The sequence below is a fragment of the Falco rusticolus genome, chromosome 1 (genome assembly GCF_015220075.1).
Source record: "Falco rusticolus isolate bFalRus1 chromosome 1, bFalRus1.pri, whole genome shotgun sequence".
Classification (NCBI taxonomy): Eukaryota; Metazoa; Chordata; class Aves; order Falconiformes; family Falconidae; genus Falco; species Falco rusticolus.
In genome coordinates, this window is record NC_051187.1 from 68,003,545 (window position 1) to 68,019,136 (window position 15,592).

At 37.2% G+C, this 15,592-nt stretch overlaps 1 protein-coding gene across 7 annotated transcripts in view; it reads left to right on the forward strand.

The window, feature by feature from the left end:
- CLOCK (clock circadian regulator) overlaps positions 1 to 15,592 on the forward strand; it is a 67,831-nt gene that overhangs the window by 36,687 nt on the left and 15,552 nt on the right. For 5 of the 7 annotated variants that reach the window (XM_037382833.1, XM_037382823.1, XM_037382856.1 and 2 more), the window contains 9 exons: positions 1,805 to 1,896; positions 3,299 to 3,388; positions 5,470 to 5,590; positions 7,296 to 7,409; positions 9,992 to 10,110; positions 13,784 to 13,866; positions 14,089 to 14,195; positions 14,830 to 14,977; positions 15,194 to 15,269. In XM_037382833.1, the coding sequence (XP_037238730.1) occupies positions 1,805 to 1,896; positions 3,299 to 3,388; positions 5,470 to 5,590; positions 7,296 to 7,409; positions 9,992 to 10,110; positions 13,784 to 13,866; positions 14,089 to 14,195; positions 14,830 to 14,977; positions 15,194 to 15,269 (950 nt within the window). Of the gene's footprint in view, positions 1 to 1,804; positions 1,897 to 3,298; positions 3,389 to 5,469; positions 5,591 to 7,295; positions 7,410 to 9,991; positions 10,111 to 13,783; positions 13,867 to 14,088; positions 14,196 to 14,829; positions 14,978 to 15,193; positions 15,270 to 15,592 lie in introns of those variants that run through there. The other 2 variants (XM_037382868.1, XM_037382859.1) reach the window with 2 other exon arrangements.

Below are 15,592 nucleotides of genomic sequence, written 5' to 3' on the forward strand. Positions count from 1 at the left end.
TTTAATGTGCAAGTTTTGTTATCCTCTGTCTGGTATCTGTCTCAGGAACGTGGCCTCCGTGCCCTTTATCTTTGAATGCAACCTTCTGCCAGAATTTTTAGGCATTTCACTGAAGTTACACATGTGAAACAAGTTCTTTCTATGTTACTTGGGCTTTGTTTTCAATATCATACTCGTTCTAATTACCGGAAATGTAAAAGGACACCTGTACTTGTGGTAAGATAATTCAGAATGGTTTGTTAAAGGCATGAACTTAAGCTTTTATTTAGTATAAATTCCTTCGACTGCAGAAGCCAGACTGACTTTTTCTTTAATTCTGAAGTAGGATGGTTATATGGACCAGAATGAGCCAGTGAATCAAACTTTTCCAGTTTTGAAGTGGAGATTATCTGTTTCCTGTGGACCAAGTGCATTAAGTTCCTTGAATTTTGCCTCTGCTTTGGTGGCAGATCTTTTCATTTCTGTGTCCTTTGACTTGCCCCTCAGCATTCAGTATTTATTCTGACTGACAAGTTAAATTTGGTGTAATACTTAGGCTGTCCTTATTCTCCAGCCCACTCTTAGTGCTTTGTGATGCCATTTCAAAATAAATAGCAAAAGCCTGATTGGTTTATGTTTTTTGTGAGATCTGATCATTCAAAGTTCTGGTCCATCTTATTTGTTGATATTTCTTTTCCCCTGTTGTTGCAACTTTCCACTTCTTGCCAGTTTCTTGCATGAAGTTGCTGCTGGTTTACTTACTTTTATTTAAGTCTAAAGCTTTTTTGTAGTTTTCCTCCTTCAGTCTGGGAACCAAAATTCTGGACTGTTCCAGCCCTTTGCATATTTCACTCAGTTGCAGGTTTTCTGTATTCTTTGAGCCATCTGAACTAACAAACTAGCTTACAGCTTTGTACAGACTTGTCCTTGAGAAATCATAAACCTTAAAGACGTGGTTTGGTTCTTTCGATTTGTCTAAATGCTTTATTCATGATTACTTGTTCAAGGTTGTTCTTACAACCAGCACTTCTGTAATGCGGTTGTTACTCATCAAAACTGCAAATACTACGTGGTTTTGCTTCTTGTTTCAGTTATCAGTTGATAAGGATGCATCAGCTTTCAGAACCTGGGATTTTTTTATTAATAATTTTTTTTATTTAGCAGCTGTTATTTCTCTTACCTATGTATGGCATGTTAATCTATATATTTCTCTTAAGTCCTACAGTAATCTCTGTTCAAAATTAATCTCTGTGTATGAATCGGACTGTAATTCTGCAGTAGAGTCTGTTACACAGCTCTTAACAGTCTTTGTTGAAACTCTACTCTTTTTGTAATGTAGCCTTATGTCTTTACAGAAAAGAGTGGGAAGAAGAGAAAGGACAGCAACAGCTTTTAGTGAAAAGGTTAGAATGACCAGGATTGGCCAAGATACTTGAAGATTAGGCATTTTAATGTTCTAAACTGATCAGGAATTTCGGCTTTCTAAATCTTTGAAAACAACACTCAATGATACATTTTATTATGGTCTCAGAGGAAAGAGTATTTTTCCATTGTCAAAATCCATTACTTACTGTCATAAACTTCAGCATTACCTTGAAATTTGGCAGGACTGTAGCACAAACTGGTAGAAGGAAAGAGAAGACAAATCTGATTATGACATAGAGGAGAAGACTTTTCTTTTTAAGGAACATCTATATGTAATGCGTTAACAACAGAGGAGACTGGAGAACCTTCTGCTATTTCCTACTGTGTGTATGTAGCTTAGTGGGACAATAATGGCTTTTGGGAGTGTGAACCCTTATATTGTATTTATGTTTCATTGTAGAAATTACTGCACAGTCAGATGCCAGTGAAATTCGACAGGACTGGAAGCCGACATTCCTTAGTAATGAAGAGTTCACACAGTTAATGTTAGAGGTATATTATTCCTGTTTTTCTGGGAGTAGAGTATTTCCTTACAGAGAGCCATTCCTTGATGAAATTTTTCAGTTTGATGGTATAGCTTTTTATTTTCTTATTTCAGTTGTAACTGCATGTTTTTATTAAAATTAAGTCAAAATTCCTAATGCATGCATTGTAATGCAAAACAATTTTTCTTCTAACTGCATTTTCGATTACATAAAACATTATAACAAAGCAAGTCCACAAATGAACATACTTACTGTCAAAGTGGATATTTTAAATGATCACCTTAAGGAGGGTACTAGTTAAATAAAGAATTGTTATGCATAAATTAAAATCTTAACCATAAAAAAGGCTCAACACATCCACGTAACTTGTAAGCAATAAAGTGTTTAATTTCTTTGCTTTTTGCACTTTCCAAAAATGGTGTGTGAACATTACTTTGCTAAAGATGATTACATGAATAGTTGGGATTACTACTACAAATAAACTTCCAGTATAAGCTATCATTTCCTTGGAAATAAGGATAAGTCATTTGTATCTTGATAGTGAAACAATTTTTAGTAACAGTTAAATTATTAAACTAAATGAACAAGCACTTTCTATTTTTATTCTTTAGTTAAAGCTTTTGTTTGAGGCAGATTTAAAAAGCAAAAAGTTCTGATTTTCTGTACTTATTTTTTCCAATAATTCTCTGTGATGAATTTGCATATTTTTTTCCAACGAGTTAGTAAGTTGCTTCTGTTTTTCAAGGGGTTTTTTAGCTGGTTTTGGCATTTCCTAAGTCCTCTTACAAAATACGTGTTCACAACTAGTGTCTGTAAAGCTAGAACTGTATGATACAAGAAATATTTTCAAAGATGTGAGCTTTAAAATTTCCTATTTAGAAATACAGTTCTGTCATGCTTTTATGTTTGGTAGCGTTCAGCTACAAGGTAGGTTGTTATGTTCAGTGGGAATAAGTTTGAGGTAAGCAGAAGATGAGGCAGGCAGAGCTGTATCGCACAATTTTCAAGTCTCTATAAATTGTTGCTACAAGTTTCTTTTGAGATTGGGAAGACTGAGATTTTAAACTTCCACCTTTTTTGCTTTTTTCTCTGGCTCATTTTTCTGAGTTTTGTGATGTTTGAAATGATGATGGAGTTGAAGATAACATGCAGGCATAGTGGGAGTGGGGAAACAGTGGCTAGCTGTATACAGGCTTGCTTCTGAAACCATAGATTATTTAAGAACAGAACAGCATGGGAATTATAAAGCTCATAGTGTAAAAGCAGACTTAAGAAGTAGTAATGAAAGGCATTCTCGTTTTTATAGTAAACTAAAATTGATGTAAATTGTTCTCCATGTTGAATATAGCTTAACATTTTTAATATGCTCTGTTTCTTTTTATTTAACTGCCTATTATGTTTAATTTCAGGCTCTTGATGGTTTTTTTTTAGCAATTATGACAGATGGAAATATAATATATGTGTCTGAAAGTGTAACTCCCTTACTTGAACATTTGCCAGTAAGTACAAATTGCTTTCTATAATGTATCAGTTTGTCTGTGGATGGTGTTCTGCTATGGGTACTAATGAATCGTTAGCCTTTTTGGCATTATAGAGGATATGTATGCTTTGTTTTAATGCTTTTGCCTTTTCTTCAGCACAACTTCTTTCTACTGGTCTGTCTCCTATATTAAACATTTACTTTGGAAATACAGAATACAGTCAGCACTATGTTAGGCAGGATTATGAAGTGCCAGACTAGCATCGGTTTCTCTTTAACATAGCTGAAATAACAGTTGACAGCAGGACACCCTTTAGAGTTCACACCTATCACAGCCTCTACGTGAGTCAGAGGGTTATTGCTAAAAAGTGATATCCTTGGAATTTTTTTAAACTACTTTTTTACTCCTTTCTTGCCAAAGAACTCGTAAGACATGCATTGCTGCCGGTTCTGCTTTTTAAGCTAGATACATACTTTGGGTTATATCACATTCACTCATCTTTAATCTTAGTGGCATTGCTCACTGGTAAATTTAACATTGTAGTTTTTAAAGTTACCTTTGAATAATGTTGTTCTGAAATGAAGCAGATTAGTACTCAAAAACGCAAACAATTGATGAGTGAAACAGTGAGTTCTTTTCCAGAAGAGAAGGACAAATGACTGTTAAAGGCTAGGTGCCTTGCTGTGTTTTTGTAAATATCTGAGTTATTTACATGCTGAGTATTTTGTTAAACTTGGAGTGGCGTATTTAAAAAATGATTCTGCAGAACATGAATACCCCTAAGGTATGCATGGTATCAGCCTGCAAATTTTGAAAAATGTACCGGTAATTATGATTAGTTTTTTTTAAAAAAAGTCGAATTTATCAAGTTCTCGGAGGCACATTTGTACTTTGCTTTTAGGTGTGATTTATATGTTGCAACCATACATTCTGTGATCACTGTTTTCTGAATACTTAATCAAATGCATTTGTGCACATGATTAGTTGTTCCATTGTTCAATTTTATTGCATTCATCTCTGTTGTTCCCAGTTTTGTGTACATAGTTGTGGAACTAATTATGAAATAATGTTGTGGGTTGACCCCAGCTGTCAACTAAGCACTGCACCAGTGCTTGCTTGCTCACTCCCACCTGAAGGGATGGGGGAGAAAATTGGAAAAGTAAGAAAACTCCTGGGCTGAGATAAAAGCAAAAGTCATGCACAGAAGCAAAGCAAAACAAGGAATTCATTCACCACTGCCCATCAGCAGCCCGGTGTTCAGCCACCTCCAGGAAGGCAGGGCTCCATAATGCCTAACAGTTACTTGGGAAGACAAAAGGCATCAGTCCAAACATCTCCCCCTTCCTTCTTCTTCCCCCAGCTTTGTATGCTGAGCATGACGCCTTATGGTTTGGAATATCCCTTTGGTCAGCTGGGGTCAGCTGTCCTGGCTGTGTCCCCTCCCAACTTCTTGTGCACCCCCAGCCGGCTCGCTGGTGGGGTTGTGTGAGGAGCAGAAAAGCCATTGGCTCTGTGTAAGCATCGCTCTGCAGTAACTAAAACATTCCTGTATTATCAATACTTTTCAGCACAAATCCAAAACAGCACCATACTGTCTACTATGAAGAAAATTACCCCAGCCAAAGCCAGCAATTGTATTTATAAAATCAATTGCAATTGGATATAATTATTGGTAACATGATAACCTATATGATGTAGGGAGGGTCTGTCTTTTGTTCCAAGAAATTATTTCAGTGTAGAGGATGCCACTGACAGGTTACAGTGCCCTAGAACAACTCCCTATAATTTCTAATTAAAATGCTTCTTTACATGGAATTTTTGCATCCCAGGGAAGTTAATACAAGACTCCATTGTACTTCAATATGTATTTTTATCTGCTTTTCATTTAGTGTTTTTCATTAAAGGTTTTGCAGTGCCGAAATTAAGACATAAAAGTGAGATTTTTTTCATGCAGAATATTCATGTGTATTCCAGCAGGTGGCTTTGTTGAGTCAGTAATGTTCTTCTGAATTGTGGAATTGTTTTGCATTTAAATAGTAGGCTTTGTGACATTATACATCTTGCACTAGTTTAATGCTTATGAAATCTTTTTCTTTCAGTCTGATCTTGTGGATCAGAGTGTATTTAATTTTATCCCAGAGGGGGAACATTCAGAAATTTATAAAATACTGTCTTCTCATCTGCTGGAAAGTGGTTCATTGACACCAGAATACTTAAAATGTAAGTAGTTACTGCAGGTTAACCTGTGTAGGCAGCTCAGACCCCACAGCCACTCACTCGCTCTCCCTAGTGGGATGGGGAAACAGTCAGAAGGGTAAAAGTGACAGAACTTGTGGGTTGAGATAAAGATGGCTTAACAGGTAAAACAAAAGCCATGTACGCAAGCAAAGCGAAATAAGGAATTAATTTGCTACTTCCTATCAGCAGGCAGGTGTTTAGCCATTTCCAGGAAGGCAGGACTCCATCGTGTGTAATGGTTACTTGGGAAGACAAATGCTGTAAGCAGAAATGTCTCCCCCCTTCCTCCTCCTTTTCTCCCCCCTCCCTCCTCCTTTTCTCCCCCCTCCCTCCTCCTTTTCTCCCCCCTCCCTCCTCCTTTTCTCCCCCCTCCCTCCTCCTTTTCTCCCCCCTCCCTCCTCCTTTTCTCCCCCCCCTCCTCCTTTTCTCCCCCTCCCTCTCTTTTCTCCCCCCTCCCTCCTCCTTTTCTCCCCCCTCCCTCCTCCTTTTCTCCCCCCTCCCTCCTCCTTTTCTCCCCCCTCCCTCCTCCTTTTCTCCCCCCTCCCTCCTCCTTTTCTCCCCCCTCCCTCCTCCTTTTCTCCCCCCTCCCTCCTCCTTTTCTCCCCCCTTCCTCCTCCTTTTCTCCCCCCTCCCTCCTCCTTTTCTTCCCCCTTCCTCCTCCTTTCCCCAACTTTTATTGCTGAGCACAGTGTCATATATGGTATGGGATATCCCTTAGGCCAGGGGTCCTCAAACTTTTTAACCAGGGGGCCGGCGTGCGGATGCAGTGGCAGGCAGCCATCTGTGGCTGCTTGGTTCCCCCCCCAACCCCCGGCGGGGGGGGTGTCTGTAAATACTGGGGGCCGGATTGAGGGCCCTGGGGGGCTGTATCTGGCCCGCGGGCCGTAGTTTGAGGACCCCTGCCTTAGGTCAACTGTCCTGGCTGTGTCCCCTCCCAGCTTCTTGTGCACCCCCAGCCTGCTCGCTGGCAGGGCAGTGTGCGAAGCAGAAAAGGCCTTTGCACTGGGTAAGCACTGCTCAGCAATAGCTAAAACATCCCTGTTATCAATGCTGGTTTAGTCACAAACCCAAACCACAGCAACATATGAGCTGCTATGAAGAAAATTAACTCTATCCCAGATAAAACCATTACAGTAGTTATGTTAAAAATAATCTGCAGTGTGTTAACATGATCAGTTCTTTTTCTTCTAAACAGAAAAAGGGTGAGCCTTGAAGAACAAAAGTGCTTTTTGTTGTTTCCCCCCTGCTGAAGAGTAGAATTTTCAGCATTCCATTGCATTTCACTCTGTGACTTTCCCATGTATAAGAAAGTTTCATCTTGTTTATATAGCTTCTATTTAGACAGTTGTAGCAGTTGGCAAGAATAAAAACATAGCAGCCTAATGAGTTTTGGAAGTGCACGCTTTAGTAAACAAGTTCAGGGCAGCTGCTGCTTTAAAATAGCTCTAGTTTTTCGGGGGGTTCTGTCACTAGCATTCAGACCCTTCATGCACAAATTCTAAAGGAGTTCTTTTCTTTAGGTTAGTTAATATCACGGTGGTTAAAAGCAGAGGCTGTAGTCATTTGTAATCACAACACTTACTGTATCTCGATAAGTGTGCAGCTTAATTATTCCTGCTTTTCATTTCATGTTGTCTGTGCATTTCATCAAGCGTATAACCTATTAATTTGTTTATTCTTTTCTCAGCGAAAAATCAACTAGAATTCTGTTGCCATATGCTGCGAGGAACAATAGATCCAAAAGAGCAACCTACGTATGAATACGTAAAATTTATAGGAAATTTCAAGTGTTTGAATAACGGTAAGTAATTTCAGTAATGTTAGCGTGGAACATCTAGGCAGCTTCAGAACTAAACAGGCTTGGGACCATTGTGCAAACCTTAATGATGAACTAAAATCAGTCTTTCAAAAGAAGATTTTGAAGCAGAGTTATATCACTTCTTCATTGGTTTAGTGAAAAAAAAGAAAAGCTGCCTATCAGGTATTGCAGGTCTGTGTGTTTGAATGTGAAATGTAGTAATTATGGTTAATGCTTTCAATTAAAGAAAACTAGTATCTTGTAAAATATTTTTACAAGAATGTAAGAGAAATTTAAGCAAAGACTTTAAAATAAAAAGCCTGGATTTAGCGTATGGATTGAAGCATAATCCATACTTACTTAAGCAGGTGACCAAGTAACTTGAAGATCAGTGGTACTGAGTACCTGCAGTTCTCGTTATGCAGTGAGCTGGGAAGTAAAATGTGCTTTCAGTTCTGTGCTTTCACCAACAGGAGTTACCACTCAGATAAGTGGGTGGGCCAGTACAGTTTTCTGCACTGAGTTCCTTCTCCCTTCCATTGAAGTTATTTTTATTAGTTATATACTCGTATTATTTCTCTGTACTACGTCTCCAATCTGTTTGGCCAGCCTGTGAAGCCTGTTTACTTGAGAGGCATTTCGTCAGCCAGACAAACGGCTTGTGCGACGTGGTCAGTAGTATATCTTCATAAAGATCGACCCCCAAAATGTTATCAAAAACAGTATCTTGTAAATAAACCTGTAGGGTTTTTATGTGGTGTCAGTATTTTTCTCACAAAACAGGGAGAGGTTGGGTCTTAGTGCCAAATGCAGGTATGTAATATTATAGGAAAGACAAGAAACAGGCCTGAAAAGGCCAAATATGGTGCTAGTCTTGGAAAGAGGAGGGTTTGGGAAACTGCAGACCTATCAATTGCATTTCAATATTGGGAAATACTCTAGAACAAATAATTAAACTACACGTGAATTTCAGGAAGGCCAGCAAGGAACTGAATAGCAACCATTGTGGATTTTTCAGGTAAAGATAGCAGCAAATCAAGTCAGTTACCTCTGCCAAAGATAAGTTACCTCTGTGGATAAGAGGACAAAGCACAAATAAATGACAGATTTTTTAATATGCTTTAGGCAGTTACCATAATCTGTTCTTGCAAACACGTAAGGGGATCACATGTTAATTGAAATTGCTGGAGAGTAGCTGCAGAAACTGGTTGGAAAGGTTACCAGTGTTCATTGTCAAAATGGAGTTTTAATGAACGTCTGGATTTAAACAGTATTTTCATTAACATAGTTTGCAGTCATGAAATGATGCAAGAACACTAAAAACAAGATAAGAATTCAGCCCCAAGTTTAGAAAATAAATTATTTTTTGAGAAAAAACCCAGACAAATTGACTAAGTAATCAAATGCAAGTTACTCCATGTAGGAATAACAAACTATATGACCAGGACAAAAGGTTATAGTCAGCTAGATACCAGTCCTTTAGAAAAAGGAATTAACTGGGGAATGTAAACTGAACATGACCAAATCACCATGACCAACCACCAAGCTGTGAAATGCCAAAAGGCCCTTTTAAAGGATAGTCTGAACCATATGAAATAATCCCACTGCAATTCTTAGCACCTGTATGTCCTTATCCAGTTTTTGACACTTACTTGTTGGAAGTAAAGCAGTTGAAGGGAGTTCAGAGTAGAGCAGTGAAAGCAATCAGAAATTTAAAAGTCTTAACTTACAAGGCAAGATAAATTCTGAAGACCAAAGGAGAAGGGATAAGATAAAGAGGAAGGAATTTACCTGTTCTCTTTCTGATGGAAAGAGCAAGGAGCTGTAAGTTTAAATTGCATGAAGAAACTTCAGTAGAAGTTCTCATCTGGAGTTGAACTTGAACCAGTTAGGCTTGGAAGGGCTTGACAGCAGTTTGGAGTCACCATCTCTAGAGCTTAGTAAAGATAAACTAAATTGATATCTGCTGGAAATGAAAGGTAAGGTTAATCTGTTTTGAGGTCTAGTCCATCCCTTGCCCCCTTGTGATTCCATCCACCTCTGTGATTCAGTATGTGGAATCTGTTTGTTCTCAGCTCAGTGTCCTGATTTGTTCACATACGTATTACATAATTATGTCTTTGATAGTTGTTACTTAGTATGTCTTCAGCTTGTGTCATTTGAATGTGATGGAAGCCTAGAAAAAAATAGTTACCTCAAAATCTAAAAGAAAAAGTTAGCAAAACCTGATAAAAAGAGAAGTTTTACAAGATATTTTTGAAGCAAGTATATTCCAGTCATTTTCAGTAGTTACCAAGAAGGATTAGAATTGCTATTATTTTCTTAGAAGTGCTCTGTCAGGTAATATCATATTAACTGTAATTTTCATTCCTTGAGAAAGTTACCTGGTGGCTGTGTACCCATTACTACTCTACAACTACTATTCCTGTGCGTATTTGTGTATATGTAGCATTTTTCTTAATGCATGTTGTTATAAACAAAGCACATTAGATAAATATTGGGCCATTTGTCTTGTGATCTTATTGCCGTATTCCTCCACGCTTATATTGTAGTGTGTTGACCTCCTCTCCTCTATCTTCCCTCAGTTCCCAACTCAGCGCACAATGGTTTTGAAGGAACTATTCAGCGATCTCACCGACCTTCATACGAAGACAAAGTTTGCTTTGTAGCCACAGTTAGATTAGCTACACCTCAATTTATCAAGGTATTATGCACAAATGAAACCACTTTTGTATCATTTTTACATGGACTCTGAACAGGAAAGCTTCAGAGAGAATGCACACATTTCAAATATTATTAATGAAAACCATAAAGGATTTTATTACATGAAACTGAAAGTGTGTTTTTTTCTTCACACATAGATAGGTTAAACATTGTGCAAAAGGCTAAATGTTATGCACAGCATCAAATGAAGTTATGGTGAATACAATTTCTAAATAATCACATAAAATAGTAATATGCAAGAAATAAATTTAGAAGTCCATAGGAATATAAATTAGCAAGTTTAACATAAACAAAGATAGCAGTGAGATTACATGGAGAAATTAATATTTTAGTTGAAATTTGGATGTGAGTTTTATGCTGATGGTCTTGCTGTACCTTGACACAGAAGCAGATCTGGTAGGGCTTAATGAAAGCTTGCATTACTTGTCAGTAACAGAGAGTTGGTTTTGAGGTAACAGAACTCTTTTTGTTTTGTTTCAGTGCTGTTATTCAGTAACTTGGTCGTTTAAAAAGAACATTTTGCTTAACTGCAACTATGCAGTGAAGGTATCTTTCCAAGTTTAGAATTGATTGTGGATGAAGTTAGTAGTTTACTAAGTATAATCCTGTTCCTCACCAAAATCAGTCAAATACTCAAGATACAGTACAGGATAGTCCGTGGTGGTGACTCAGATTATATGTTTTATACAAATATATTAATCAAGGTACAAGATAGTCTACTATCTAACGCTTGTTCTTGCAATTCAGTTGTAAAAAATGCCATGAAATGTATATATGGCACATCGGTAAGCTGCTGTCCGCCATGCAGAACCCTTTGACCATTTAAATTTTCTGCCCATAAGTTGAATGCACTGGTGTCTTAAGCTGAAGATCGGTGGTGGTAGCCTCTGAAGATGTGATATATACTTTGCACTTTGACAGCATAGTAGGGAGCCTGTGGAGAAATCAAACTTCTTCAATTCTGGCAGGCTGAATAGGAACTGGATCTCTCCAAACTGCATGCCAGAGAAAGTTTGTTGTCTATTTTTTCCTCAAGCCATGGAAATCTTTCATCTGACACTTTTCTTCCCATGTGGGTCTAAATAATGTTCTTCCTGTTATACCTACAGTTTGTAGAGATGTTACATGTGTACTTTTTGCTGCATGAAATGCTTGGGGGAATAAAGACCAACCGGGCATTATTTGCAAATATTTTTGTCTTTTAGTCTGACAGGAATATGCTATAGTAAAACTGGTTTTCCTACTTCTGGAACGGGACATTTGGAAGTTGAGGAACATCTGTTTATGATCTTTTCAGGTCTGTCAGTCTCCTGAGGGTAAAAGCATTACAGATTATATGGCCAAAGTTTCATTCCTCTACCTGAACTTCTGAGCCCCTACTGCCTAAGGAAGCTTTCATGTTACAGAGGTGTTAAGATCCTCTCAAGGGTTTCAGTTAGTGCTGTTCATCTGGGGAATCTTCTTGTGAAGAAGACCAACATGAGAGTGAAGACTTTTAATCTGAAAATTACTTGCTTATACTCTTTGGATACCTTCTGTTAGCATTGAATAGACTACAGCAAATAAGTGTAACTTCAGGAGCTTCACCATCTCAGTAACTTTACTACCAGATGTGTGGTGCAGCCAGTAATGAGATGCGCATTTTAGTACTGGATTGCCTTATTTAAGGTAGAACCTGCCTGCTCATCTGCCACTTTTTGTCTTTATTTCAGATGGTATATGGTTCTGGATTTTTTTTAACCTAGAATGTAATTTCTCAAGGATATACAGTGCTTTTGCAGAAGGCCATAGTATTATTGAGAATAATCTCAGAAAGTTCACATTTTTGTTTTCTGCATATGACCCCACCACTTTTGTGACAAAATACGCCACAGATTTTGTTTCCTCAGTGAAGGGATTTGGCTCTACACATTCTTTAAAAATTTGTCTTGCATTTTAGCTGATAGATGGTTGAATCCTGTCAAGCAGGTAGGCTTAATCCAGCCAAAAGGATTCTACCAGAATAGTTTTTGTTATAAATTAAAGTCCTTTCTTTTCTAGATGCCTTGTTGAACAAGATAGCTTCTGCCCAGGAGTATTTTACAGTGGAATATCTGCAAATCATTAATACAAATACATTGAGTAATTGGATGCTAACTGGCTGCCAGCTCCTCTTTAACAATGATGTTTTTACTGTGATTTTACTCCCTGCACTACGTTATTTTTACTTTTGTTCTGAATCTTAGGAAAGTAGATGAACTTTAGGGTTTAGGGGTAGTTTCAGTTTTGAAGGTTAAGTCTTACTAACTGGAAGTCACACCAAGAATCATAAATTTGTGCGCAGGATGATTTTGTTCATTACCTTCATCATATAACTCACTTTCTAGTCACTGCCTTTAGATTTTACATGATGAAGGTGAGGAAAAAATATTGCCTAGGTATGTTCAATTTTTTTTTTCATAGAAAGAAAACTTAGAAATATCTATTTAAAGAACTGCAAAATATGCACTTAAACTCTCTGTGTTGTAATGTGGAAGAATGTAAAGGAAGGTGGTCTCTTTGTAGGAACAACAGTTAGTCTACTGTATTTTTTCTGTAGGACTATTTTAGTTACAGATGTTTGCAGGGCAGCAGGGTGCTTGTCTGTCCACATCTGTCATGAATATTATGTCACTGCAGCAGCAGCTTCCATAGTGTGGTCTGCAGGAAACTGTTGTGGTATCTGATCATCAATAGATTCTACTGTGTTCCTGGCAATGGGAATACCGTTGCAAGTTCCTACAAGTATGACACAGTGTGCAGGTGTTCAAAAAAGGATTTACTGATCTGTAATTTTATTATAATTCTTTGACGGGTGTATGCATGCATGCATGCATTCTATCATCCATCTTTCTTTTTGTAAGGCAGTACTAGAGGAGTTTGCAAAAGAACTGATTGCCTTGGGGTACTTGGCTCTGTTACTGTCTCAGCATCAGGCACAGTACTTGGGGCATCTTTACCTGTCTGGAAGGGGATGATAGAAATTGACTGACATGCACTGATTGCACGTGTCTGAGCAGAATACATTTAAAACGATGTACAGAATATCTTGAGGATTTGTTGTAATAGTGGAGATGCAATCATTCTTGTACTTTTCACGAGTTCTAAACATAAGAATAGGGTGTTCTTTGTAGTATGTCTGTGCCTTCAAGCCAAAGTGATTCAGATTACTCTGTATTTACAAAAAGGTAGAATCGTATTCCTAAACTCAAAATAACATGACCATCTTGCTAATGTTGGGTTTTACACATTATAAGCATAAATTGTAATCGGAGTGTCTGGTGGGAGTGTTTCATGTCATCTTTTGCTTGTTAGAAGTTAAAAGCTTAAGTGCAGGAACTATGGATTTCTGCTTGTACTGCTGTGGTTGTAGATAACTGAGTTTGAGTTTCATCTCACACCAGGGTTGTTCCATTTAAATCAACTTAATGTCAACCTCGCACAGCTGAGATTAGATTCTACCTCATACTATGCATCTAAACAAGCAAAACCAATGAAGCTGTCTAAAAATAATAACTATTGTAGACTTACCTACTAACTTTAGGCAAGTCTGAATTTCAAAAGAGTTTATGAATTAGAATAGAGCAGTTTTGAGAGAGTGTTGGTTTTTGTGTGTTTTTTTTTCTTCTTTTTAGGAAATGTGCACTGTTGAAGAACCCAATGAAGAGTTCACATCTAGACATAGCTTAGAATGGAAGTTCCTATTCTTGGATCACAGGTGCAATTCCTTCTATGTATAGCAGTAATAGTAGCTGAATCACAGTGGTGGCTATAGTATTTAGAGTTCGCTAATCAGCATTAACTACTCATAGCTTGTGTTGGGTTAATTTTTAATTTTTTTCAGAGCACATGCTGTAATCAAGAAAACTTAAATAATGAAATACTTTTGTTTGGCTTTTTTGTGTGAAAATAAAATGACATTAATTTTTGTATTAATTAGGGCACCTCCAATAATAGGTTATCTTCCATTTGAAGTTTTGGGAACATCAGGCTATGATTATTATCACGTGGATGATCTAGATAATCTGGCAAAATGTCACGAACATTGTGAGTACGACTAAGTTGCTAAAACAAACAAGTTTGTTTTATAGATGTTTCGTGTAAAGTTTGTTAAATTGTACAACTGTCATAGAGAAATTTTGTGATATATTTGAGTGAAGCATCTTTACTCCTGTTTGACATTATTGCACTGCTGATCTTCATCTTTTTTCTTTTGATAACAGAACTACAAAAACATTTAACTTTATCTTATTATTTGGAGTTTTCATGGTGGTAAATTGAGTGCACAGCACTATCACAAATACTTCTTCAGTTCTTCCATTAGCATTTAAAAGGCTTGTTTAATACATGCAAAAGTTGTTTGAACATTTAATAGAATAAGCTTTCTGTTTAGCTATGTTTTTCTTTATAAAGCTGTATTTAAGTTTTTTGCACGTAAATTTTTCAGAATATGTTAAAAAACCCCACAAAAACGGAAGTTTGAATTCTGCAGTTCTCTGAAAAATGCAGTGTAAATTTTTTTTTATAGAAAGCTACAGTTTAAAATCTGTTCTTTATCATTGTCATAATACTGGATTTAGACATGGTTTGGGACCATATGAAGCTGGGAAATAATGTTTATTATGCAATTGCAATATTTACAGCCTGGAAAGACAGTAAACTTTATTCTTTACTTCTATAGTAATGCAATATGGGAAAGGGAAGTCATGTTACTACAGATTCCTTACAAAGGGACAACAATGGATTTGGCTGCAAACACATTACTATATCACGTATCACCAGTGGAACTCCAGGCCAGAGTTTATTGTCTGTACGCACACTGTTGTAAGGTAAGTTATTTTAAAAAAATCTGTATTAAGAGATTCTAATGTCATGGGAGCTCTATTGTTAGTCTTTTTGGAGGTAGAGGAATCATAGCAGTTTAAAGAATCATTGGAACACTTCCTGAGATACTTTGTAAGCAAGGTAGCTCTGAGGAGTTTGGTTTTTGAGGTATGTTTTTTAAATCATTCAAGATAATAGTAAATTTTTGGTTTGTCTTCTAGTTATGCGGAAGTTAGAGCAGAAAGACGACGAGAACTTGGTATTGAGGAGTCTCTTCCAGAGATTACAGCAGATAAAGTGAGTGGCTGATATAATTTTATTTTACTTATTCTCTCATACTAAAAATAATATGTAAGCAAATACATAGCCGCAAGAAGTGTTTTGTCCTGTTATAGATAAAGTAATTATTTTGATCTCTAAATAATATGACTGTTCAAAATGATCAAAGAAGTCTAGGAAGGGTGTTTGTTTAACTATGTTCTGCCCTGAACACTCACTCTCCTCTTTTCAGGGCTTCATGTGCATGTAGTTACAGCATGGCAGCACCCAGCAGTCCTTATTAAGATCTGATTCCTGCAGAGTTTGATTGATTAATAAATGTTCTTCCTTACTGGAAGCAC